Source organism: Salvelinus alpinus, chromosome 31 (genome assembly GCF_045679555.1).
Source record: "Salvelinus alpinus chromosome 31, SLU_Salpinus.1, whole genome shotgun sequence".
Lineage (NCBI taxonomy): Eukaryota > Metazoa > Chordata > Actinopteri > Salmoniformes > Salmonidae > Salvelinus > Salvelinus alpinus.
Window position 1 is genome coordinate 20,058,940 of NC_092116.1, and position 26,422 is coordinate 20,085,361.

Below are 26,422 nucleotides of genomic sequence, written 5' to 3' on the forward strand. Positions count from 1 at the left end.
CAGAGCCCTGACCTCAACCCCATCAAACACCTTTGGGATGAATTAGAACGCCGACTGTGAGCCAGGCCTAATCGGCCAACATCAGTGCCCGGCCTCACTAATGCTCTTGTGGCTGAATGGAAACAAGTGCCGGCAGCAATGTTCCAACATCTAGTGGAAAGCCTTCCCAGAAGAGTGGAGGAGCAAAGGGGGGACCAAGTCCATATTAATGCCTATGATTATGGAATGAGATGTTCAACGATGTTCAGGTGTCCACATGCTTTTGGTCAGGCAGTGTACTTTGTAGACTCCAAATTTCCAGAGCATGTCTTTAATTTAAAAGTCACAAAATGGATGTACCAATCACAGATTGACCCTTTCACTCACACGTTGACGAGCCCAATAACTTGATTAGGCTGAAGGGAGGGCTGGACAAAGCAGGTTGTATGGAAGAGTTGACAATGATGACAACATCCACTCATTCTATCTTGTGGATGAAAAACTTACGTTTATTAAAAAAGCGCAATGCAAAGATATTCAAAAAGTACAGTTGAATAAAAAAAAACATGTATAATACTGATAATATTCTGTAAAATTCCTAAAGAAATATGTTATTATATCATGGAATGACAGAAATAATGAATCAAAGATAATACATTTCAGACATTGACAACATAAACAATAAATACAAAGTATGATGGTGCCGCTATGGAAGCCATGGATGATCGCTCCCATAAATGTTTTGTATATTTAATCATATTTAGTGGTTTTTAAAGGTCCAATGCAGCCACTTTTATCTCAATCAAATCATTTCTGGGTAACAAGTAAGAATCTTACTGTGATTGTGGTAAAAAAAATAAAAAAATAGTTTCTAAGCAAAGAGCAATTTGTCAAACAAGAGTGATGCTATGAATGTCTGGTAGTGGTCTGAGTGGGAAGGGGAACCTGAATATTAGGTAGGTGTTCCTAATGTCTGGTATACTCAGTGGATATAAAACATAGGAAAATCACATTTGACTGCATTGGGCCTTTAAGTTTATTTGTAGTGCCATTTTTCTATCAGCTTTTTGATTGGTCATTTAGAATCCATAATTAATTGGTCATCAATAATGATTTTAAAGTTCGAATTTGCCAGTTTTGGCTCAATTGCTAACTAACAAGCTAGCTTGGAGACTGTTTGGCTGTGAATGGACTAGAATGCCACAACACTGGAGAGAAGCAGAAGACGTGAGAGGACTGCATGAGGAGATAACTGGGACTAGTGGATAAGCTACTCTGACTGCTAATGTTATTCTTCCAGCATCTTTATGGCAGCATAATAGCATCACCCAAGTGGGAGTTACATAGAGTTAGTGGAGAGGAGTGGCTAAGCTAAGCTAACCATCACCAGGCCAGAGCACAGAGGACATGAGGGGACAGCATGGTGCGCTGCTGAAGCTACGGACACTGACTGTCTTTCTATTCTGACCGGCTCCCTCCTCTGTTCATAGTATCATCAGACCATCAATGCTTCCTCAGACCTCTGTGTCATCAGATCTGCTTCCCTGATCATCCATCATCCCTTCCAGTTCCATTACTCTCAAAATGTATAGTTATTTTTTTTACATTTTTATACAATTACTGTAGCTGCAGATAAGATCCATCATCTTTACACCATATCATTGTTTAAAAAGCTGTTGCAGTTATACACAGTTAAACCATCATTCAATAAAATATATATGTTGTTATATATACATATAAATCCTTATGTGTATGTGTGAGTGCGCTTGCGTGTGTGTGTGTGTGCATAATCCATATTCCCAGGTTTATCCTGCTCCTCCTCTGATGAAGTGTCCCTCCATCTCCCTCAAGGACCTGTAACATATCACCACACACAGTTATTTATCCCTCCATCTCCCTCAAGGGCCTGTAACATATCACCACACAAAGTTATTTATCCCTCCATCTCCCTCAAGGACCTGTAACATATCACCACACAAAGTTATTTATCCCTCCATCTCCCTCAAGGACCTGTAACATATCACCACACAAAGTTATTTATCCCTCCATCTCCCTCAAGGACCTGTAACATATCACCACACAAAGTTATGTATCCCTCCATCTCCCTCAAGGACATGTAACATATCACCACACAAAGTTATTTATCCCTCCATCTCCCTCAAGGACCTGTAACATATCACCACACAAAGTTATTTATCCCTCCATCTCCCTCAAGGACCTGTAACATATCACCACACAAAGTTATGTATCCCTCCATCTCCCTCAAGGACCTGTAACATATCACCACACAAAGTTATTTATCCCTCCATCTCCCTCAAGGACCTGTAACATATCACCACACAAAGTTATGTATCCCTCCATCTCCCTCAAGGACCTGTAACATATCACCACACAAAGTTATTTATCCCTCCATCTCCCTCAAGGACCTGCAACATATCACCACACAAAGTTATTTATCCCTCCATCTCCCTCAAGGACCTGCAACATATCACCACACAAAGTTATTTATCCCTCCATCTCCCTCAAGGACCTGTAACATATCACCACACAAAGTTATTTATCCCTCCATCTCCCTCAAGGACCTGTAACATATCACCACACAAAGTTATTTATCCCTCCATCTCCCTCAAGGACCTGTAACATATCACCACACAAAGTTATGTATCCCTCCATCTCCCTCAAGGACCTGTAACATATCACCACACAAAGTTATGTATCCCTCCATCTCCCTCAAGGACCTGTAACATATCACCACACAAAGTTATTTATCCCTCCATCTCCCTCAAGGACCTGTAACATATCACCACACAAAGTTATTTATCCCTCCATCTCCCTCAAGGACCTGTAACATATCACCACACAAAGTTATGTATCCCTCCATCTCCCTCAATGATCTGTAACATATCACCACACAAAGTTATTTATCCCTCCATCTCCCTCAAGGACCTGTAACATATCACCACACAAAGTTATTTATCCCTCCATCTCCCGCAAGGACCTGCATGCAGTAAAACAAACTCCTAAGAATAAAACATAGAGACATACTTTAAATAGATACATTAGAATTTGACATCAGAACATTAGTTCCATATTTATATTTGAATACATTCAGTTGGACAACTGACTAGGTATCCCCCTTTCCCTTTCTGTTATATAATTTTAGTATCAATAATATATGGCTATTAGTCTTACCGGGGCATGAGCGTGGCTTCAATCGAGAATAGACTGAATCTGTCTCTGGCGGGGTTGCTCTTTCTATAGAGGACAGGGTTATATACATAATAATATACACTTATATACAGAATAATATACAGATATATACATAATAATACGCAGAATATTACAATGATATATACAGAGTAATATATAGAAATATATACACTTATATACAGAATAATATACAGAATAATATGCAGAATAATATACAGTTATTTACAGAACACTGTACAGAATAATATACAGATATATACAGAATAATATACAGAATAATATAGCAGTTATGGACATAATAATATACAGAATCATATTTCAGTTATATACAGAACACTGTACAGAATAATATACAGACATATACAGAATGATATACAGAATAATATCCAGCTTTTCAATATGGGGTCAAAGAGTTACGAGGTTCTGATAAGGGGAATATGGAGGGAGGGATGTCCAGTCTTACCTCTCTTCTTCTTGGCTTTGTTCTTCTTTTGGAGATCAACATCAGCATAGGTTACATCAACAGGTCCAGCTGCTGCTGACAATGGACATTTACAGTCAACAAATGAAGGAATTAGCTTAATGCATATTCTGCTTTCCAATTGGCCGGCCTGTATCTTCAGACAATTTAGTTGCAAAATAATATTTGGTTTGAGAGTGCAAATCCAAACGTATGTTAACATCAACACTATAATCCATAGTTCATCACACTGATGATAAAAAGGTAACGTGATCAGAAACGTTTTCTCACCAATTTGTTAGGACATACTTAGATATAGTTTCATACCCGTTTAATAGATTGTTGATGTAGTCTTACCGGGGGCTGTGTATGGCTTCACTAGAGAATAGACAGATTCTGCCTCAGGTGGGGTTGCTGTTTCTATAGGGGTGAGGATAACACATCAGAATAATATAACAGTTATATACAGAATAATATAAAGAATAGTGTACAGTTATTTACGGAATAATACAGTTATATACAGAATAATATACAGTTCTATACAGTTATATATGGAATAATATACAGTTACACACAGAGTAATATAGAGTTATATATGGAATAATATACAGAGTAATATACAGTTCTATACAGTTATTTATGGACTAACATACAGTTATATATGGAATAATATAGAGTTACATAGAGAGTAATATGAAGTTATATACAGATTAATATCTAGAATAATAAACAGAATAATATACAGTTAAGTACAGAATAATTTATACAATTATTCAATATGGGGTCAAAGAGATATGAGGTTCTGATAAGGGGAATATGGAGGGAGGGATATCCAGACTTACTTCTCTTCTTCTTGGCTTTGGTCTTCTTTTGGAGGTCAACCTCAGCATAGGTCACAGCAACAGGTCCAGCTGCTGCTGACAATGGACATTTCCAGTCAACAAATGAAGGACTTAGATTATTGCATATTCTGCCTCCTCGTCCCAAACTCAGAAATTATGAATTAAGGTTTTAATGACTGCCAACCTATAGAATGAGTCTTACCTGTGGCTTTCCCTGTCTTCACCTCAGAGTAGACTGGATTTTCTTCAGGATAATTTCTCTTTTCTGAGGAGAAGGAGGAAGAGCAGAGAATTTGTAAATATATATTTATGTACACACATCTACATGAAATGTAGATTACAGTTTTGTAGTGAATTGCCATGAAAAAAAATGACAGAACAGTCTCAAGAGCCAATTGTTGCAGAATATACAAGGATAGCCAGCAACAACAACCATCAGTATTTCAGTTCTCAAATCATAGCGACATTTTCTCACACAACTCTTTTCAGTACAATTACATTAGATGATTTTTCCCTCTGGGATACACTGCTACATATGTCACAGTTGAGAGTCACCTTTCTTTTTCTTGTCCAATTTCTTCAGTTGAATCTGGGCGTAAGTCACATGACTTGGTCCAGCAGCAGAAGCACCAGCAGCATCTGAGACATAATACACAAACACCTCCACTTAGTCAAACTCTACATGTCATATTAAATGAAGAGCAGCACACTACTACACATTCATACTGAAAACATTACATTACACTACCATTATCATGGTGGTCTGAGGGATTGATCGTATCGTAGATGTTAGTGTCACCTGTTGGTCAAAGAAGAAAGATATTTTGTTTTGGTTTTTAGGTTGGTTATCCTAAGCTTGACTAGGGATCAATTGAGATCAATGGGATCAATTCCATTTAAATACCAGTCAATTCAGGAAGTATAATGAATTTGGTTTACTTTCTGAATTGACCGGAATTTAAATGATTTTGTCCCCAAAGCTGGTTGTTATAAAAAGTGCATGTTGATGAGTCAGTGTATGAGTTTACAGAGAGGAGACTGGTAGAGGTCTGGGCTGAGAGACTGACCATGTAGACATGTATAAACAGTATCAGGAGCCTGGCCCTGGGTAGATCCTTGGTCCTGTTGGGGGTCCTGGTTGGTGCTCTGGGGCTGAGGGGGCCTACAGGGAGAGAAGCACAGAGAAGATGTTATACTGTACGTATCAATATGGTTGAGAGACAGGTGTACTCACCAGAATGTTCTGTTGAAACAGGAACCTGTAATGACAAACACATTGTGTTATGTACTGAACTTTCTCCAACTATTTACATTTTTATTTAGACATTTTTATCCTAAACATAATAATATTAACTGATACATTTAAAAAGTCTCACCTTTTCTGTTTTTATATCGAACAAGCAGGACCAGGAGAATGACCAGTAGAACACCAGCAACAAGCACACCCACAACCACTCCTACTAGGACTGATGTAGAGGATCCAGGAGCTACGACTGGAGAGAGAACATGACAGATAGAGAGGTTATATAGGTTAAGAGTACAGAGCATGAAAAGAAAGCAGGCTGGCCCGTCTTTTCACAATTTAGTTGACAGATCATATTTTCTAGGAGAGTGCAAATCCCAAACTACATTAACATCAACACTTAAATCACATGTTTTTCACACAGATAATAAAAAGGTAACTAAGTTGTGATGATAAACGTTTTCTCACCTCTCACTGTCACCCAGCTCTCTGGTGATTCTCCTTGTCCAGATTTACACTTATAGAATCCTTCATCTGACTTGGATACTGTAGGGATGGTCATCTCTCCTGTGGTCTCATTCTTGATGAGTTCTCCATCTTTGTAGAAATCAGTCTTGGGGTTAGGATTTGTTTCCTGATATCTAAATGTACAGGTCAGAGTTACAGAGTCTCCTTCAGTCACGGGATGGACAGGGCTCTCCAGGATCACATCACCATCTGTGTAACATAATATAGATAATACTGTAATTATGGAATCATCACTCACAATACTTCAACATCATATGAGCTTGTATTTTATTTTATGACATGCAATCATTCAGTTACAGAATGAAACATAACATTATGCATTGAAATGTAAAAACGCTAGTGAATGTTGTACAATAGACGTACCGTTCACTGTGATGTTGACAGCGTTACTGTACTCTCCTGATCCAGACTCACACCAGAACACTCCACTGTACCATGTGTCCAATGATGTGATGGTGCAGGTGGATTCTGTTATTGATCTCCAGGTAGATGGACACTCTGATGGCCATGCTGTCTCTGTGTATCTCTTCAGTCTCCATCCAGTAGAGTTCCCCTTCAGCTCACAGCTCAGTGAGAGAGACTTTGATCTAAAGTGTTGAGTTCTGTTGGGATTTACTGTAAGAGACACTGAAGGCTGCAGATCTGAAACAAAGAGAGACAGAGACAAACCTATAGTTATATAGACACATGAGGGTGACTTAAATATGATTCAATACAGTTTCAATACAGTTGGTTACCTCCTGACCAGAGAAACTGAGGTTCACTGTAGAGTGTATCATAGACTGGGTCTCCTCTCCCAGCTCTACACACATATCCTCCTGTGGGAGTAGGACCAGCAGGGATCAGAGTGTAGGAGTCTTCACTAGTCACATTGTCAGATAGGGGCTGTAGAGAGTAAGACTTGTCTGATAGGGAGGGTAACCCAGCTCTGTAGGGAACAGTCCTGTACCAGGAGAACCTCCAGTCTGTAGACAACTCTTTAACCCCACAGCTCAGAGTCACTGAGTCTCCAGGGTTCAGCCACTGATGAGAGATACTCAGGACAGGTTGGGGTTGATCTGTGATTTGATAGAGGACAGGTTTCAACCTTTCAGACTTAGAAAGTATTCTAGTGAACCCAATTTATTTTATACTTACCAGACACTAGATAGACTTACCAGACACTGTCAGCTGTACAGCCTCACTGATCCTGGAGAACTTGTTTCCCTTTACACCCTCACAGGTATATGAACCACTGTTAGGCCTGTAGACAGGACTGATTCTGTACTCAGGCTTTGTGTTGGAGTAGACTGAATAACCATTCATATACCACTCATACTGCCAGTCAGTGTCTCCTCCTCCCTGTATGTCACATCTCATAGTAACTGTCTCTCTAATGAATATCTGGGTCCAGTTGGGTTGGAGGGTCAGAACAGAAACAGGTCTCTCTGCACAGACACAACACAGACAACTAACTGAATAAACAGTTGCAATATAGCTTCAAGTTATCTATCATTGTTGTGATACAGTAAACAGACAAAATATTATACCATAGATTACCGTCTATCTATATAAAATAATTTATCATAATTTACCATTTATCATAAAACTGTTTTAATCTCACCAGTAATGTTTATCTGGACTGGGTCACTGTACAGGGTGTAGTAGACTGGGTATCCTCTCCCAGCTCTGCACCAGTACTGTCCTCCATCAGAGACACTGACCCAGCTGAGTGTGTTGGAGTATCCAGAGGTTGTGGGTACTGGTGTAGAGTCTGGTCTGTGTCTGTACCAGTAAAACTTCCATCCAGAAGACTCTACAGTACAGCTCAGTGTCACACTGTCTCCTGTGAATACGTCCTCCTTGTCTGAAGTCAGTGTAGTCGACGGCTGATTATCTGTTGGTATTTCAATGGGTTTGAATGGTAAGATAACAACAACAACAACAACAACAACAAAAACAACCACAACAACTAAAAGACTCACTATTCACAGTAACAGTGACATCATCACTGATGGATGAAGATGTGGGTCTGAAACTTCTCTCTCCCTGACACCAGTAGAGACCCTGGTCAGACTCAGTAACTCTACTGATGGATGAAGATGTGGGTCTGGATCTTCTCTCTCCCTGACACCAGTAGAGACCCTGGTCAGACTCAGTAACTCTACTGATGGTGAGGGTGTCTCCTGTTATAGTGTGTCTGACAGACTGGGACAGTACATTATAATTCCTGTCTTTGTACCACTGATAGCTCCATCTACTGTCAGACCCTACTGAACACGTCAGAGTAACTGTCTCTCCAGGGAACACAGGGTTTGGCTCTACAGTTCAGTTCAGCACAGTACAATAGAGTTGGGAAGAGTTCAGTAGAGTACAGTACAATAGAGCAGGGTACAGTTCAGTAGAGCATAGTACAGAAGGGTACAGTTCAGTACAGTACAAAAGAGTAGGGTACAGTTCAGTTGAGCACAGGTCAATAGAGTAGGGTACAGTAGAGTAGAACACAGTACAATATATTCAAGTAAAGTACAGAGGAGTAGGGTACAGTTCAGTAGAGCCCAGAACAACAGAGTATGGTAGAGTTCAGTAGAGCACAGTTCGTCACAGTATAGAGTAGGGTACAGTTCAGTAGAGGACAGTACAATAGAGTAGGGTACAGTTCAGTAGAGTACAGTACAATAGAGTAGGGTACAGTTCAGTAGAGTACAGTACAATAGAGTAGGGTACAGTTCAGTAGAGTACAGTACAATAGAGTAGGGTACAGTTCAGTAGAGCACAGTACAATAGAGTAGGGTACAGTTCAGTAGAGTACAGTACAATAGAGTAGGGTACAGTTCAGTAGAGCACAATAGAATAGAGTAGGGTACAGTTCAGTAGAGTAGGGTACAGTAGAGTAGTGTACAGGTACAATAGAGTAGGGTACAGTTCAGTTGAGCACAGTACAGTACAGTAGAGTACAGTACAAAAGTATACAGTTCAGTTGAGCACAATACAATAGAGTAGGGTACAGTACAGTAGAGTACAGTACAGTTCAGAGCACAGTACAATAGAGTAGGGTACAGTACAGTAGAGTACAGTACAGTACAGTAGAGTAGCGTACAGTACAGTAGAGTACAGTTCAGTAGAGCACAGTACAGTAGAGTAGTGTGCAGTACAGTACAATAGAGCAGGGTACAGTACAGTAGAGTACAGTAGAGTAGGGTAGAGTACAGCACAGTACAGTAGAGTAGGGTATAGTACAGTTCAGTAGAGCACTGTAGAGTAGGGTACAGTACAGTAGAGTACAGTTCAGTTGAGCACAGTGCAAAAGAGTAGGGTACAGTTCAGTTGAGCACAGTACAATAGAGTAGGGTACAGTACAGTTGAGTACAGTAGAGAAGGGTACAGTACAGTAGTAGTAACAGACACCATAATGGCACAGATACAAAGATGAAACCTCTATATAAAAGTTTTCCTTTATGTTCAAACATGAAGTTTAGGAGTCAGTGTACAGGACAGACTCCTCTCCATAGAAAGTATGTGTATAAACAATTACTCTGTACTAAACTAATTTAACAATATGTTTGTTATTGCTTTGGAGTTTGGAGACTTCACAGAACAACACTGTCCCAACACTGTCCCAACACTTTAACTAAGAATTCTGACACAATATAAATAGTGTCCATCTTTATGACAAAAACACAAAGTAACTCACCTTTTACAGTGAGAGTGACAGGATCACTTGGTTGTGAAGATGTGGGTCTAGACACTCTGTTCCCTTCACACCAGTACTGACCCTTGTCAGACTCAGCAGCTCTACTGATGGTGAAGGTGTCTCCTGGTATAGTGTGTCTGACAGACTGGGACACTACATTATAATTCCAGTCTTTGTACCACTGATAGTTCCAGCTACTGTCAGACCGCGCTGAACACGTCAGAGTAACTTTCTCTCCAGTGTATGCAGGGTTTGGCTTCACAGTCAGAGTAGTTTTGGGAAGAGCTGTGAAAATAAACACAAAACATCTGGATACCTGCCTGGTAATTCAGCTGATGCTGTAACATTGTGATAAAAGTATATTTTACATATGTTGACTCCATTCAGTTAGAATTTACATACATTTATATAAAGACAAATGCAGTCAGAGCAACAATCTTTCCAAAGTATGATCTGACTTCAGTAAGTAGTACGGTAAGTATTATTTTAGACATATAAACTATATATGCAAAAGTATGTGGACACCCCTTCAAATTAGTGGATTCGGCTTTTTCAGCCACACCCGTTGCTGACATGTGTATAAAATCAAGCACACAGCCATGCAATCTCCATGGACAAACATTGGCAGTAGAATGGCCTTACTGAAGAGCTCAGTGACTTTCAACGCGATACCGTCATAGGATGCCACCTGTCTAACAAGTCAGTTTGTCAATGTTGATTGTATGAATCTGGAACATGTTGTTTGATTTAATTACTTATGCATCAGATTAATTATGTTGTTAGATGTTTATCACTTTTCCTACCATTATTTTGGCAAAATAGAAGGTGTTTTGGTGTAAGGTTTCAAAAATAGAGGTAAAAAGAGAACCCTAGAAGGATAAAACTAATTTTACTATAAACATTGCCATCGACGGCTTCCACCATTTAAAAGTAATCAACTAGATTGGGATTCCTATGGTTTGGGAGTGATCAGCCAATGATCAGAGAGCATTGTCTTCCTCCAATTGGGTTGCCTCATAGAGAAAGATAGAGGACTCCAGTTCCCAAAAGCATGTTTTAGCATGGGCAGCACTATTGAGGACTTTCACAATTTTTAAGTATTCAACTGGGTTGGACTTCCTATGGGTTAAGAAAGGATCACATAATTCCATTCAGGTCGTCAAGGGGATAGCCAATTAATTATACTTGTGAGTAAACATTCCATAACTGCAGGTGGCAGTAAATCACCAACCTTGACTTTTTACCAGTTCAAACAACACACTAGGTGGCAGTGTGAACCCTTTCTGTTGGTTTACCAACTCATAGAAATAGTAGAAGAAGACAATTGACAATTTCTAAATGGAGATGGCCTCAATGAAGCTGACCATGCTCTCACATATGCCATAATGGGACATACAGGTAGACAATGATGCAATGTCTATCTAAGTCCATGTGTTGCCTATGGTTTGTAAATTAAGTTTTAGACCAGAACATTGGTCCCACTATCCAGAACCAGTGAAATGAGACAATAGCAAGATAAAGACCAAATGTATGTGTTCTTGAGTGGTCTCAAGACCAAGACCACTAGATCCTGAGTGGTCTCAAGACCAAGACCACTAGATCCTGAGTGGTCTCAAGACCAAGACTACTAGATCCTGAGTGGTCTCAAGACCAAGACCACTAGATCCTGAGTGGTCTCAAGACCAAGACCACTAGATCCTGAGTGATCTCAAGACCAAGTCCACTAGATCCTGAGTGATCTCAAGACCAAGACCACTAGATCCTGAGGGGTCTCAAAACCAAGACCACTAGATCCTCAGTGATCTCAAGACAAAGACCACTAGATCCTGAGTGATCTGAAGACCAAGACCACTAGCTCCTGAGTTGTCTCAAGACAAAGACCACTAGATCCCGAGTGATCTCAAGACCAAGACCACTAGATCCTGAGTGATCTCAAGACCAAGACCACTAGATCCCGAGTGATCTCAAGACCAAGACCACTAGATCCCGAGTGATCTCAAGACCAAGACCACTAGATCCTGAGTGGTCTCAAGACCAAGACCACTAGATCCTGAGTGATCTCAAGACCAAGACCACTAGATCCTGAGTGGTCTCAAAACAAAGACCACTAGATCCTGAGCCCATGGGCCCTTTCTTAAATTATAAGAAACTCAAGTAGAGTAAACTTGAGTACAGTACAGTAGAACACAGTACAGTACAGGGTACGGTTCAGTTGAGCACAGTACAGTAGAGTAGGGTACAGTACAGTAGAGTATAGTACAGTAAGGTAGGGTACAGTTCAGCAGAACACAGAACAGTAGAGTAGGGTACAGTACAGTAGAGTATAGTACAATAGAGTAGGGTACAGTTCAGCAGAACACAGTACAGTAGAGTAGGGTACAGTACAGTAGAGTATAGTACAGTAGAGTAGGGTACAGTTCAGCAGAACACAGTACAGTAGAGTAGGGTACAGTACAGTAGAGTATAGTACAATAGAGTAGGGTACAGTTCAGTAGAACACAGCACAACAAAGTAGGGTACAGTTCAGCAGAACACAGTACAGTAGAGTAGGGTACAGTACAGTAGAGTATAGTACAGTAGAGTAGGGTACAGTTCAGCAGAACACAGTACAGTAGAGTAGGGTACAGTACAGTAGAGTATAGTACAATAGAGTAGGGTACAGTTCAGCAGAACACAGTACAGTAGAGTAGGGTACAGTATATTAGAGTATAGTACAATAGAGTAGGGTACAGTTCAGTGGAGCACAGTACAATAGAGTAGGGGACAGTTCAGTGGAGCACAGTACAATAGAGTAGGGTTCAGTTCAGTGGAGCACAGTTCAAGACATTCAAGTAGAGTACAGCAGAGAAGGGAACAGTTCAGTAGAACACAGTACAATAGAGTATGGTCCAGTTCAATAGAACACAGTACAATACGTTCAACAAGAGTACAATAGAGTAGGGTACAGTTCAGTAGAACACAGTACAATAGAGTAGGGTACAGTTCAGTAGAGTACAGTACAGTAGCGCAGGGTACAGTTCAGTAGAACACAGTACAATAGAGTAGGGTACAGGTCAGTAGGGTACAGTACAATAGAGTACGGTACAGGTCAGTAGGGTACGGTACAATAGAGTAGGGTACAGTACAGTAGAGTACAATAGAGTAGGGTACAGTTCAGTAGAACACAGTACAACAGAGTATGGTACAGTTCAGTAGAACACAGTACAATAGAGTAGGGTACAGTTCAGTAGAGTACAGTACAATAGCGTAGGGTACAGTACAGTACAGTAGAGTACAGTACAAAAGTATACAGTTCAGTTGAGCACAATACAATAGAGTAGGGTACAGTACAGTAGAGTACAGTACAAAAGTATACAGTTCAGTTGAGCACAGTACAATAGAGTAGGGTACATTACAGTACAGTACAGTACAATAGAGTAGCGTACAGTACAGTAGAGTACAGTTCAGTTGAGCACAGTGCAATAGAGTATGGAATAGTTCAGTAGAGCACAGTACAGTAGAGTAGTGTGCAGTACAGTACAATAGAGCACAGTACAGTACAGTAGTGTAGAGTAGGGTAGAGTACAGCACAGTACAGTAGAGTAGGGTAGAGTACAGTTCAGTAGAGCACTGTAGAGTAGGGTACAGTACAGTAGGAAACAGTTCAGTTGAGCACAGTGCAAAAGAGTAGGGTACAGTACAGTTGAGTACAGTAGAGAAGGGTACAGTACAGTAGTAGTAACAGACACCATAATGGCACAGATACAAAGATGAAACCTCTATATAAATGTTTTCCTTTATGTTCAAACATCAAGTTTAGGAGTCAGTGTACAGGACAGACTCCTCTCCATAGAAAGTATGTGTATAAACAATTACTCTGTACTAAACTAATTTAACAATATGTTTGTTATTGCTTTGGAGTTTGGAGACTTCACAGAACAACACTGTCCCAACACTGTCCCAACACTTTAACTAAGAATTCTGACACAATATAAATAGTGGCCATCTTTATGACAAAAACACAAAGTAACTCACCTTTTACAGTGAGAGTGACAGGATCACTTGGTTGTGAAGATGTGGGTCTAGACACTCTGTTCCCTTCACACCAGTACTGACCCTTGTCAGACTCAGCAGCTCTACTGATGGTGAAGGTGTCTCCTGGTATAGTGTGTCTGACAGACTGGGACACTACATTATAATTCCAGTCTTTGTACCACTGATAGTTCCAGCTACTGTCAGGCCGCGTTGAACACGTCAGAGTAACTTTCTCTCCAGTGTATGCAGGGTTTGGCTTCACAGTCAGAGTAGTTTTGGGAAGAGCTGTGAAAATAACACAAAACATCTGGATACCTGCCTGGTAATTCAGCTGATGCTGTAACATTGTGATAAAAGTATATTTTACATATGTTGACTCCATTCAGTTAGAATTTACATACATTTATATAAAGACAAATGCAGTCAGAGCAACAATCTTTCCAAAGTATGATCTGACTTCAGTAAGTAGTACGGTAAGTATTATTTTAGACATATAAACTATATATGCAAAAGTATGTGGACACCCCTTCAAATTAGTGGATTCGGCTTTTTCAGCCACACCCGTTGCTGACATGTGTATAAAATCAAGCACACAGCCATGCAATCTCCATGGACAAACATTGGCAGTAGAATGGCCTTACTGAAGAGCTCAGTGACTTTCAACGCGATACCGTCATAGGATGCCACCTGTCTAACAAGTCAGTTTGTCAATGTTGATTGTATGAATCTGGAACATGTTGTTTGATTTAATTACTTATGCATCAGATTAATTATGTTGTTAGATGTTTATCACTTTTCCTATCATTATTTTGGCAAAATAGCAGGTGTTTTGGTGTAAGGTTTCAAAAATAGAGGTAAAAAGAGAACCCTAGAAGGATAAAACTAATTTTACTATAAACATTGCCATTGACGGCTTCCACCATTTAAAAGTAATCAACTGGGTGGGGATTCCTATGGTTTGGGAGAGATCAGCCAATGATCAGAGAGTATTGTCTTCCTCCAATTGGGTTGCCTCATAGAGAAAGATAGAGGACTCTAGTGCCCAAAAGCATGTTTTAGCATGGGCAGCACAATTGAGGGCTTTCACAATTTTGAAGTATTCAACTGGGTTGGACTTCCTATGGGTTAAGAAAGGATCACATAATTCCATTCAGGTCGTCAAGGGGATAGCCAATTAATTATACTTGTGAGTAAACATTCCATAACTGCAGGTGGCAGTAAATCGCCAACCTTGACTTTTTACCAGTTCAAACAACACACTAGGTGGCAGTGTGAACCCTTTCTGTTTGTTTACCAACTCATAGAAATAGTAGAAGAAGACAATTGACGATGTCTAAATGGAGATGGCCTCTATGAAGCTGCTCATGCTCCCACAGATGCCATAATGGGACATACAGGTAGACAATGATGCAATGTCTATCTAAGTCCATGTGTTGCCTATGGTTTGTAAACCAAGTTTTAGACCAGAACATTGGTCCACACTATCCAGAACCAGTGAATTGGGACCATAACAAGATAAAGACCAAATGTGAGGGATCTTGAGTGATCTCAAGACCAAGACCACTAGATCCTGAGTGGTCTCAAGACCAAGACCGCTAGATCCTGAGTAGTCTCAAGACCAAGACCGCTAGATCCTGAGTTGTCTCAAAACCAAAACCACTAGATCCCGAGTGATCTCAAGACCAAGACCACGAGATCCCGAGTTGTCTCAAGACCAAGTCCACTAGATCCCAAGTGGTCTCAAGACCAAGACCACTAGATCCCAAGTGGTCTCAAGACCAAGACCACTAGATCCTGAGTAGTGTCAAGACCAAGATCACTAGATCCTGAGCCCATGGACCCTTTCTTAAATTGTAAGAAACTCAAGTAGAGTAAACTTGAGTACAGTACAGTAGAACACCGTACAGTACAGCAGAGCATAGTAGAGTACAGTAAGTAGAGTACAGTAGAGTAGGGTACAGTACAGTAAAGTACAATACATTAGAACACAGTACAATACATTCAAGTAGAGTACAGTAGAGTAGGGTACAGTTCAGTTGAGCACAGCACAACAGAGTAGGGTACAGTTCAGTAGAACACAGTACAATAGAGTAGGGTCCAGTTCAATAGAACACAGTACAATACGTTCAACAAGAGTACAGTATTGTAGGGTACAGTGCAGTAGAGTACAGTTCAATAGATTAGGGTACAGCACAGTACAGTAGAGCAGGGTACACTTCAGTAGAGCACAGTACAATGGAGTATGGAACAGCACGGTAGAGCACAATACAAGTACAGTAGGGTACAGTTCAGTAGAACACAGTACAGTAGATTAGGGTACAGTTCAGTAGAGCACAGTACAATAGAGTAGGGTACAGTTCAGTTGAGCACAGTACAATAGAGTAGGGTACAGTTCAGTAGAGCACAGTACAGTAGTTTAGGGTACAGTACAGTACAGTACAATATAGTAGAGTACAGTTCAGTAGAGTAGAGTACAGTACAGTAGAGCAGGGTACAGTTCAGTAGAGGACAGTACAATACATTTAAGTAGAGTACAATAGAGTAGGGTACAGTTCAGTAGAGCACAGTACAATAGAGTAGGGTACAGTACAGTAGAGCACAGTACAATATAGTAGGGTACAGTTCAGTAGAGGACAGTACAATAGAGTAGGGTACAGGTTGGTAGAGCACAGTTCAATAGAGTAGGGTAGAGTTCAGTAGAGCACAGTACAATAGAGTAGGGTACAGTACAGTAGAGCACAGTACAATAGAGTAGGGTACAGTTCAGTAGAGCACAGTACAATAGAGTAGGGTACAGTTCAGTAGAGCACAGTACAATAGAGTAGGGTACAGGTCGGTAGAGCACAGTGCAATAGAGTAGGATAGAGTTCAGTAGAGCACACTACAATAGTAATACAGTAGATTAGGGTACAGTTCAGTAGAGTACAGTACAATAGAGTAGAGTACAATAGAGTAGGGTACAGTACAGTATAGTACAGTAGAGTAGTATATAGTAATAGTAGTGTTTTGGTCAAATAGATGTCAATGTTTTGGGTCTTGGAGGGTTGGAGCCCCCCTGTTGGCTATACATCTCAATACTCTACTCTTTTTCCTGAAGTGTGCACTTGTCCACTACCCACACGGGTTCCTCTGTAACAGTTGGTAGATTAGGGCACATGCAACATTAACACATAGATATCCTCTATGGTGCTACCCTTGTTGTAACAGACATCATAAATGCACAGATACAAAGATGAAACCTCTATACAAATGTTTTCCTTTATATTCAAACATGAAGTTTATGAGTCAGTGTACAGGACAGACTCGTTTCAATAGAAATAGGTGTATAAGCAATGACTCTGTTCTAAACTAAATTAACAATATGTTTGTTATTGCTTAACAGAACAACAGAAAATGTTTCACTGTCCCAATCATTTAAGAACTCACTGTAACTAAGAATTCTGACATGCAGACTTTGATTGACTCATTATAAATAGTCAACAACATCAATAAAGCACAACAAAGTAACTAACCTTCTACAGTGAGAGTGACAGGATCACTTGGTTGTGAAGATGTGGGTCTAGACACTCTGTTCCCTTCACACCAGTACTGACCCTGGTCAGACACACCAGCTCTACTGATGTGAGAGACTCCATTGTTACTGTAACCAGACTGGGATACTACATTATAATTCCTGTCTTTGTACCACTGATAGCTCCAGCTACTGTCAGACCCTACTGAACATGTCAGAGTAACTGTCTCTCCAGGGAACACAGGGTTGGGTTTTACAGTCAGTGTAGCTTTGGGCAGAGCTGAGGAAATACACAACAGATGTTTTTAAAACAACTGAACAGCATCCTTAAAATTGTGTCCAATGTCAAGTGGTTATGAGATTGGAGGCACTTATGTAAATGAGAGATAAGATGACGTACGTGTCACTGTCAGTCTGACTGCATCACTCCATTTAGAATCCTGCTGCTGATGTGAACCCAGACATCTGTAGTCACCACTGTGGGAAAACTCAGCTGCACTGACCTCATGTTCATTCTTCGTACTGGAGGAATCAGAATTACCATTCTTGCGCCATGTGTATTTCCACTCAGTGACTCCTCCCCCCTGTATGTCACATCTGAGAGTGACAGACTCTCCCCTGAATATCTGGGAGCTGTTGGGGTGTATGGTCAGAACAGCCTTCACCACTCCTGCACAAAATCAAACCAGCATGATACAATTATGTTACACATGTTATTTCAAAACACTAAAAACAAAAAATGTGTCCAGCCAAAATCAACTTTAAAAATCACAAATAAAGAAATAGCAAGAAGCATTAAGAGATGGAGGCTTGATGAAGAGAACAAATATCTACCATCAGCATCTTCAGAGTGTCCAGAGTTGATGTGTGTATTCAGCACTACAACAAAGAAAGTCACATTGCACCAATAAATAACAACATGCCATATTCAGGTACTGATTACCAAATACTTTATACCTTCTGTACTTTATTTTAAAGGTGTAATCTGAGATTTCCACATAGATTTTAGCACTTTTAAATGAATAATAGCCATTCATTCTGAAAGAGTATCACTTTTAATTGCTTCATTAGGAAAAAACACATGATTCCACATCAAATCAAATGTTTTGGAACACTACGCATATCAAATCAAATTATATTTGTCACATGCACCAAATACAACAGGTGTTTCACCTTACAATGAAATGCTTACTTACAAGCCCTTAACCAACAATGCAGTTGTCCCACCCTGACCATAGAGAGCCCTTGGTTCTCTATGGTGTAGTAGGTCAGGGTGTGACTAGGGGGTGTTCTAGTTTATATTTTCTATGTTGGAGTTTTGTATGGTTCCCAGTGAGAGGCAGCTGGTAATCGTTGCCTCTAATTGGGGATCATATTTAGGCAGCTGTTTTTCCCACCTGTGTTTGTGGGATATTGTTTGTTTGTGTATGTGCTTGTCGTTTGCTTGGTCATTGTTTTTGTTTTACAAGTTTCACTTAAATAAAGATGTGGATCTCAAGACACGCTGCACCTTGGTCCGTCCATCAAAACAAACGTGACAGCAGTTCAAGAAAGAGTTAAGAAAATATTTACTCAATTAACTAAAGTAATAAATAGTCAAGTAAAAAGTAACACAATAAAAATAACGATAATGAGGCTATATACAGGGGGTATGGGTACCAAGTCAATATGCGGTGGAATGGTAGTAGAGTTATTTTGTACATGTAGGTAGGGGTGAAGTGACTATGCATAGATAACCAACATTGAGTAGCAGCAGTGTAAAAACAATGGTAGGGAAGACATGTCAATGTAAATTGTCTGGATTCCAATTTCATTAATTGTTCAGCAGTCTTATGGCTTGGGGGTAGAAGCTGTTAAGCAGCCTTTTGGACCTAGACCTGGCGCTCCGGTACGGCTTGCCTTGCGGTAGCAGAGAGAATACTCTATGACTTGGGTGACTGGAGTCTTTGACAATTTTTTGGGCCTTCCTCTGACACCTTATAGTATATAAACTCAGCAAAAAAAGAAACATCCCTTTTTCAGGACACTGTCTTTCAAAGATAATTCGTAAAAATCCAAATTACTACACAGATCTTCATTGTAAAGGGTTTAAACACTGTTTCCCAGGAACCATAAACAATTAATGAACATGCACCTGTGGAACAGTCGTTAAGACACTAACAGCTTACAGACGGTAGGCAATTAAGGTCACAGTAATGAAAAATGAGGACACAAAAGAACCCTGTCTACTGACTCTGAAAAACACCAAAAGAAAGATGCCCAAGGTCAATGCTCATCTGCGGGAACGTGCCTTAGGCATGATGCAAGGAGGCATGAGGACTGCAGATGTGGTGCAGTCATGAGTGAACAGGGAGTACAGGAGTAGACTGAGCACGCACCCCTGAGGGGTGCCTGTGTCGAGGATCAGTGTGGCAGATGTGTTGTTACCTACCCTTACCACCTGAGGGCAGCCCGTCAGGAAGTCCAGGATTCAGTTGTAGAGGGAGGTGTTTAGTCCCAGGGTCCTTAGCTTAGTGATGGTCTTTGAGGGCACTGTGGTGTTGAACACTGAGCTGTAGTCAATGAATAGCATTCTCACATAGGTGTTCCTTTTGTCCAGGTGGGAAAGGGCAGCATGGAGTACAATAGAGATTGCATCATCTGTGGATCTATTAGGGCGGTATGCAAATTGGAGTGGTTTCTGGGATAATGGCGTTGATGTGAGCCATGACCAGCCTTTCAAATCACTTCATGGCTACAGACTACTGAGTGCTACTGATCGGTAGTCATTTAGGCAGGTTACCTTAGTGTTCTTGAGTGCAGGGACTATGGTGGTCTGCTTAAAACATGTTGGTTTTTCAGACTCGGACAGGGAGAGTTTGAAAATGTCATGAAGACACTTGCCAGTTGTTCAGCGTATGCTCGCAGTACACGCCCTGGTAATCCGTCTGCCCCTGTGGCCTTGTGAATGTTGACCTGTTTTAAAGTCTTACTCACATCGGCTGCGGAGAGCGAGATCACAGTCATGCATGTTTCAGTGTTGTTTGCCTCGAATCAAGCGTAGAAGTAGATTAGCTCGTCTGGTAGGCTAGTGTCACTGGGCAGCTCTCGGCTGTGCTTCCCTTTGTAGACTGTAATGGTTGACAAGCCCTGCCAAATCCGACGAGCGTCAGAGCCAGTGTAGTACGAGCCGGTGTAGTACGATTCGATCTTAGTCCTGTATTGACGCTTGCCTGTTTGATGGTTCGTCGGAGGGCATAGCGGGATTTCTCATACGCTTCCGGGTTAGAGTCCTGCTCCTTGAAAGCGGCAGCTATAGCCTTTAACTCAGTGCGGATGTTGCCTGTAATCCATGGCTTCCGGTTGGGGGTATGTACGTATGGTCACTGTGGGGATGACGTCATTGTGGCACTTATTGATGAAGCCAATGACTGATGTGGTGTTCTCTGCAATGCCATCTGAGGAATCCCGGTACATTTTCCAGTCTGTGCTAGCAAAACAGTCCTGTAGCTTAGCATCTGCTTCATCTGACCACTTCTTTATTGATCGAGTCACTGGTATTTGCTTTTACGCAGGAGAAGGATCAGAAGGATAGAATTATGGTCAGATTTGCCAAATGGAGGGAGAGGGAGAGCTTTGTATGCGTCTCTGTGTGTGGAGTAAAGGTGGTCTAGAGTTTTTTCCCTCTGGTTGTACATGTGACATGCTGGTAAAAATGTGGTAAAACGGATTTAAATTTGCCTGCATTAATGTCCCCGGCCACTAGGTGCACCGCTTCTGGATGCGCATTGTCTTGTTTGCTTATGGCCTTATACAGCTCGTTGAGTATGGTCTTAGTGCCAGCATCGGTTTGTGGTGGTAAATAGATGGCTACGAATGATATAGATGAGAACTCTCTTGGTAGATAGTGTGGTCTACAGATTATCATGAGGTACTCTACCCCAGGCAAGCAAAACCTTGAGACTTCTTTGATATTAGAAATCGTGCCCCAGCAGTTATTTACAAACGGGGACACACCCCCGCCCCTCGTCTTACCAGACGTAGCTTCTCTGATGATATTTCATGTGAAGTTTCAGATGTGGATATTTTTAACACTACATTTCACAGGTGATGCCCTAAAATTTGTTGTTAGGATGTCCCCGGAACGTCTCACAGTGTTTTTAACTTTCATATTTGACACACATTGACATGATTACATTGTGATTGTTTATTTATACTGTAATTATTATTCAAGATATCCTCTTGACCAAGAAAGAGAGAGTAACTTAACTAAATGACTACCGACCCATTGCACTCACTTCCATCATTATGAAATACTTTGAGGGGCTTGTCAAAGACTACATCACATCCTCCCTCCCCGACACACTCGACCCTCTCCAATTCCCCTACCGCCCCGACAGATCCACAGACAACACAATCTCCATTTCACTGCACACAGCCCTCAGCCACCTGGACAAGAGGAATGCATATGTGAGGATGCTGTTCATAGACTACAGCTCGTCAATACCATAGTGCCCTCTAAGCTCACCAGAAAACTCACAGCCCTGGGACTGAACTCCTCCCTTTGCAACTGGGTCCTGGACTTCCTGACGGGCAGCCCTCAGGTGGTGAAGATAGGCAACATTACCTCATCAACACAGATTCTCAACACAGGGGCCCCACAAGGGTGCCTGTGTACTCCCTGTATACTCCCCTGTGTACTCCCTGTCAACTGCTGTACTCCCTGTATACCCACGACTGCATGGCCTCACACAGTTCCAACTCCATCAAGTTCACTGGCGACACAACAGTAGTGATGATTACCAACAACGACTAGACAGCCTACAGGGAGGAGGTAGGCACTCTGCCGATGTGGTGCCAGGTAAGCAACCACTCCCTGACCTTCAGCAAAACAAAGGAGCTGATTGCGGACCTCAGGAGGAACCAGGTTGGACACGCCCCCATCCTCATCAATGGGGTCGCCGTGGAGATGGTCAAAAACTTCAAGTTCCTTGGCGTACATATGTTAGAGGAGCTGAAATGGTCAAACCACACAGACACCGTGGTGAGGAGGGCTCGAATGCAACTCTTTAACCTCAGGAGGCTGATAAAATTTGGCCTTTTCCCAAGGGGCCTCACAGTTCCCTACAGGAGCACCATCAAGAGCATACTGTCGGGCTGCATTACAGCCTAGTATGTCAACTGCATCACAGCCTGATACCGACAATTACCCTGCCCACACCCTAAAGGACATTTGTATTTTTCATTGTCACAGTTGTAAATATGTATATATAATTTTTAATGTTTATATTATTGTTTAATTTACACCTGAACTGTTGGATCTCAGAGTTGAAGTATTTCACCGTACACTGCAATTACATCTGTGACCTTATGCATGTGACTAAATAAACAACTAATCTAATCTAAATGCAACATGTCCTCACAAGCATTTCACTACACCCGCAATAACATCTGCTAAATATGTGTATGTGACCAATAAAATGTGATTTGATTAAAACTCACAATCTCTTGGTTCATGGCATTCCAGTCTTCCACGGCACCGTTTCTGTGTCAATAACTGATTTCACCTGTATTCCTAAACGTTGAACTTTACTGTAAATCTCAGCTTTGTTCAAAATACACTCAATAAAACCTATTATATTTTTCATAGTTATTCAGGAGTAACATTAAAACAGAATAATATGCCCCACCAACATTAGACAATTATACAGAAAACACTCAAATTGCTGAATCCAGTAAATTAAATCAATGATGACAGAATAGTCAGATTAACTGATAGAGGTGCAAAATAGAGGTGCAGATGGCAGATGTGCGTAGATGTATAGGTAATTAATCTGTGGGGGACTTCTGAGAATGCGACTGTACAGACTTGTTAGCGCAGCAGAAAGATCAGCGTACCCCAAATGTAGAGGTTGTGAGTTTCAAATCCCAGGTGGGGTCATATTGAAGTGATCATGTCAAATGTACAGCATGTCACTCACCTTAAAACTCTTACACCATTTAATTACATCCCTTGCAAAAAAGACTCTGGTGAAATGTGCAGTTTCACATGAAAATTGCACTGCTGTTTTCACATTTTGAGCTGACATTTTCACATGTGAAAACCAGAGACATGTGAGGTAGATCTTGAAACCATATGTTCACATGTATTAAATTCATATTAACACCACCTTTTAACGAGAGAAAAATTACGTTTCCACCTCACATGTGAATTGCAACAATTTCACGTGTGAAAAACTTTCACATGGGAAAACCTAACTCTCTGTAGAATTGCATTTTCACGTGAAAAAATAAGTTCAGAAGTGAATTGTGCATAACAAGTCACTTAATAAGTTGCATGGACTCACTATGTGTGCAATGATAGTGTTTAACATGATTTCTGAATGACAACCTCATCTCATCTCTGTACCCCACACAGACAATTATCTCGAAGGTCCCTCAGTTGAGAAGTGAATTTCAAACACAGATTCAATCACAAAGACCAGGGATGTTTTCCAACGCCTCTCAAAGATGGGCACCTATTGGTAGATGGGCTGAATAAAATAAAAAAGCAGACTTGAATATCCATTTGAACATGGTGAAGTTGGTAATTACACTTTGTATGGTGTATCAATACACCCAGCCACTAGAAAGATACAGGTGTCCTTCCTCACTAACTTGCCAGAGAGGAAGGAAACTACTCAGGGATTTCACCAATGGTGACTTTTTAAAACAGTTCAAGTTAAATGGATGTGATAGGAGAAAACTGAGGATCAACAACATTGTAGTTACTCCACAATACCAACCTAATTGACAGAGTGAAAAGAAGGAAGCCTGTACAGAATACAAATATTCCACAACATGCGTCCTGATTGCAACAACACAGTAAAGTAATTCTGCAAGAAATTCTGCAAAAAAAATATGTAAGTAAGATATTTCTCTATTTCATTTTCAATAGATTTGCAAACATTTCTAAAAACATGTTTTCACTTTGTCATTATGGGTATTGTGTGTAGATGGGTGAGAAAAATACATAATTTAATACATTTTGAATTCCGGCTGTAACACAACAAAATGTGAAATTAGTCAAGGAGTATGAATACTTTCTGAAGGCACTCTATCACTCCTCACCTCTCCACCTAATAGCTGATGTGTGGTGAGCTTTCTGACACACAACTGGTTGTCTTGCATCACCCAGGTGGGTGCAACACATTGCTGGTGGAAGAGGTGAGTTTCCCCTACTATGTAAAGCACTTTGAGTAACTCAGTTAGTAGAAAAGCACTATATCAATCCAATCAACTTTTAATTTTGTTATCGCAGTAACTTCTCATAAGATCACGTGATAACATGAGATCACATGTCAAATTCATGTGTTTTTCCATACGGGTAGTGCCACAGTCTTGTTAACAATATCACTGTAAACAAACAATGTACATGAATGAATTCCCCTAGCAACATTCCTCAGCTGTATACCACAACAAGTGGCCGTTTTGTGGTAGTTTCAATTACGGACTGCAGCTTTAAAAAGGCCAGAGACTTACCATGTCCTGTAATCCCATTTTAGTACCATTTACTAATAAGTATTTGCACTGTTTTATCAATAAGGGGAATAAAACAAAAAAGCTAAAGCATAAACCTGTCTTAATTTACATGAATGTATTATTCCTTTTTTCCATCAAAGGCTTAGTAAATCAGGTAATTAGTGTTCATACACAAACACACTAATTCAGTACTTACAGAGTAACACACAGATCAAGGTGGACTCCATTCTGTCCTGCCGACGATCTCTGAACTACAGTTCTTCTGACGAACCCCTCTACTTCCTATATGATGACAGATGGATTAGTTCACGCCTCTTTAACGTCACACAGAGAAATGGAGAGAAGCATTCTGCAGAAATGTACGAAGACTGTGAGAAAAAATAGTAGTGGTTAAAGGCGTGTTTATTTTCTGACCAACTTCTCTGTATGGCCCCACACTGCATGATCTCACACTGGTTCCTTCCTCTATATTGGAGGAAAGGAGGATGGAACGAGAATAGAATAGATGCTTGTAGGCCCTTTGCTAAGTTGTCAAGTAGCAAGCCTAGCCAGCTAACCTCAGTTGTTCCGCTGCCCACACAGGAAATATAACAACTTTAGCCACCCCCTAACTTAACAGGGCTCCTGAGTGGTGCAGCGTTCTAAGGCACTGCATCTCAGTGCTAGAGGCATCACTACAGACCCTGGTTTGATTCCAGGCTGTATCACAACCGGCCATGATTGGGAGTCCCTTAGGGTGCCGCACAATTGGCCCAGCGCCGTTAGGGTTTGGCTGGGGTAGGCCGTCATTGTAAATAAGAAATTGTTCTTAACTGACTTGCCTAGTTAAATAAAGTTGTTTTTATAACAAACACACATGTGCACACACGCCTGTGCACGCACCATAGAGAATTGCTTTGTTCGCTAGGTTATAAACCCTGCATGATGATAGCTGCCAAGATCTATTGCTATGAATTCTAGTTACTTTTGAAGGACATGGTGTGCCCTAGAAACTAATATGTAACACTGTAAAGACATTTGTTTATTATAAAAGCTAAAAAGTGTTTCCAAATACCTGTCATTGAAATTACAGTAATTTGTGGATATTAGGATTCTAAATTGTGTAAAGGCACTATTTTCCTATTGAGATGCGTTACATTGAAAATTGTACAGTGTCTCTTTAAAATGTCAGGTGACTGAACAAAGTGTAAACAAATGGTTAATGACGGGAGAGTAGTTTTAGAACGGCTCACGACGTGGTATATGAATATAAAATGTGGTTCCGGTGATTCGCTATAGGGAGATAAAAATGTTGGTAATATGGGTCTTTTGAACTGGTTGGGCTAGAAGCTAGCCACTTTTGCTGCGTTACTGGTCCCACCATGACGATGACAAATCTGAACTCGCTTCTTTCTCTAGGGGAGTACCAGATCATCCAAGATGGCGTAGCAGTCGGACGTGTCTTTGTTTGTCCTGTCCCGTG

The 26,422-nt window shown here is 40.8% G+C and overlaps 1 protein-coding gene across 8 annotated transcripts in view; it reads right to left on the minus strand.

The window, feature by feature from the left end:
• Window positions 1-465: 465 nt before the first annotated feature.
• Window positions 466-26,422, minus strand: part of LOC139561420 (Fc receptor-like protein 5) — a 34,073-nt gene continuing 8,116 nt past the window's right edge. For 2 of the 8 annotated variants that reach the window (XM_071378488.1, XM_071378490.1), the window contains exons 2-23: window positions 25,157-25,242; window positions 18,295-18,339; window positions 17,861-18,130; window positions 17,462-17,740; window positions 13,950-14,234; window positions 9,936-10,220; window positions 7,866-8,138; window positions 7,420-7,689; window positions 7,000-7,320; window positions 6,626-6,904; window positions 6,203-6,451; window positions 5,868-5,984; window positions 5,726-5,750; window positions 5,559-5,653; window positions 5,240-5,290; window positions 5,047-5,130; window positions 4,694-4,756; window positions 4,492-4,566; window positions 4,007-4,069; window positions 3,653-3,727; window positions 3,172-3,234; window positions 466-1,833 (exon numbers count right to left, since the gene is read on the minus strand). In XM_071378488.1, coding sequence (XP_071234589.1) covers window positions 1,826-1,833; window positions 3,172-3,234; window positions 3,653-3,727; window positions 4,007-4,069; window positions 4,492-4,566; window positions 4,694-4,756; window positions 5,047-5,130; window positions 5,240-5,290; window positions 5,559-5,653; window positions 5,726-5,750; window positions 5,868-5,984; window positions 6,203-6,451; window positions 6,626-6,904; window positions 7,000-7,320; window positions 7,420-7,689; window positions 7,866-8,138; window positions 9,936-10,220; window positions 13,950-14,234; window positions 17,462-17,740; window positions 17,861-18,130; window positions 18,295-18,339; window positions 25,157-25,187 — 3,306 coding nt within the window. In that variant the 5' untranslated portion in view covers window positions 25,188-25,242 and the 3' untranslated portion in view covers window positions 466-1,825. Of the gene's footprint in view, window positions 1,834-3,171; window positions 3,235-3,652; window positions 3,728-3,976; window positions 4,070-4,491; window positions 4,567-4,693; window positions 4,757-5,046; window positions 5,131-5,239; window positions 5,291-5,558; window positions 5,654-5,725; window positions 5,751-5,867; window positions 5,985-6,202; window positions 6,452-6,625; window positions 6,905-6,999; window positions 7,321-7,419; window positions 7,690-7,865; window positions 8,139-9,935; window positions 10,221-13,949; window positions 14,235-17,461; window positions 17,741-17,860; window positions 18,131-18,294; window positions 18,340-25,156; window positions 25,243-26,422 lie in introns of those variants that run through there. The other 6 variants (XM_071378493.1, XM_071378492.1, XM_071378494.1 and 3 more) reach the window with 6 other exon arrangements.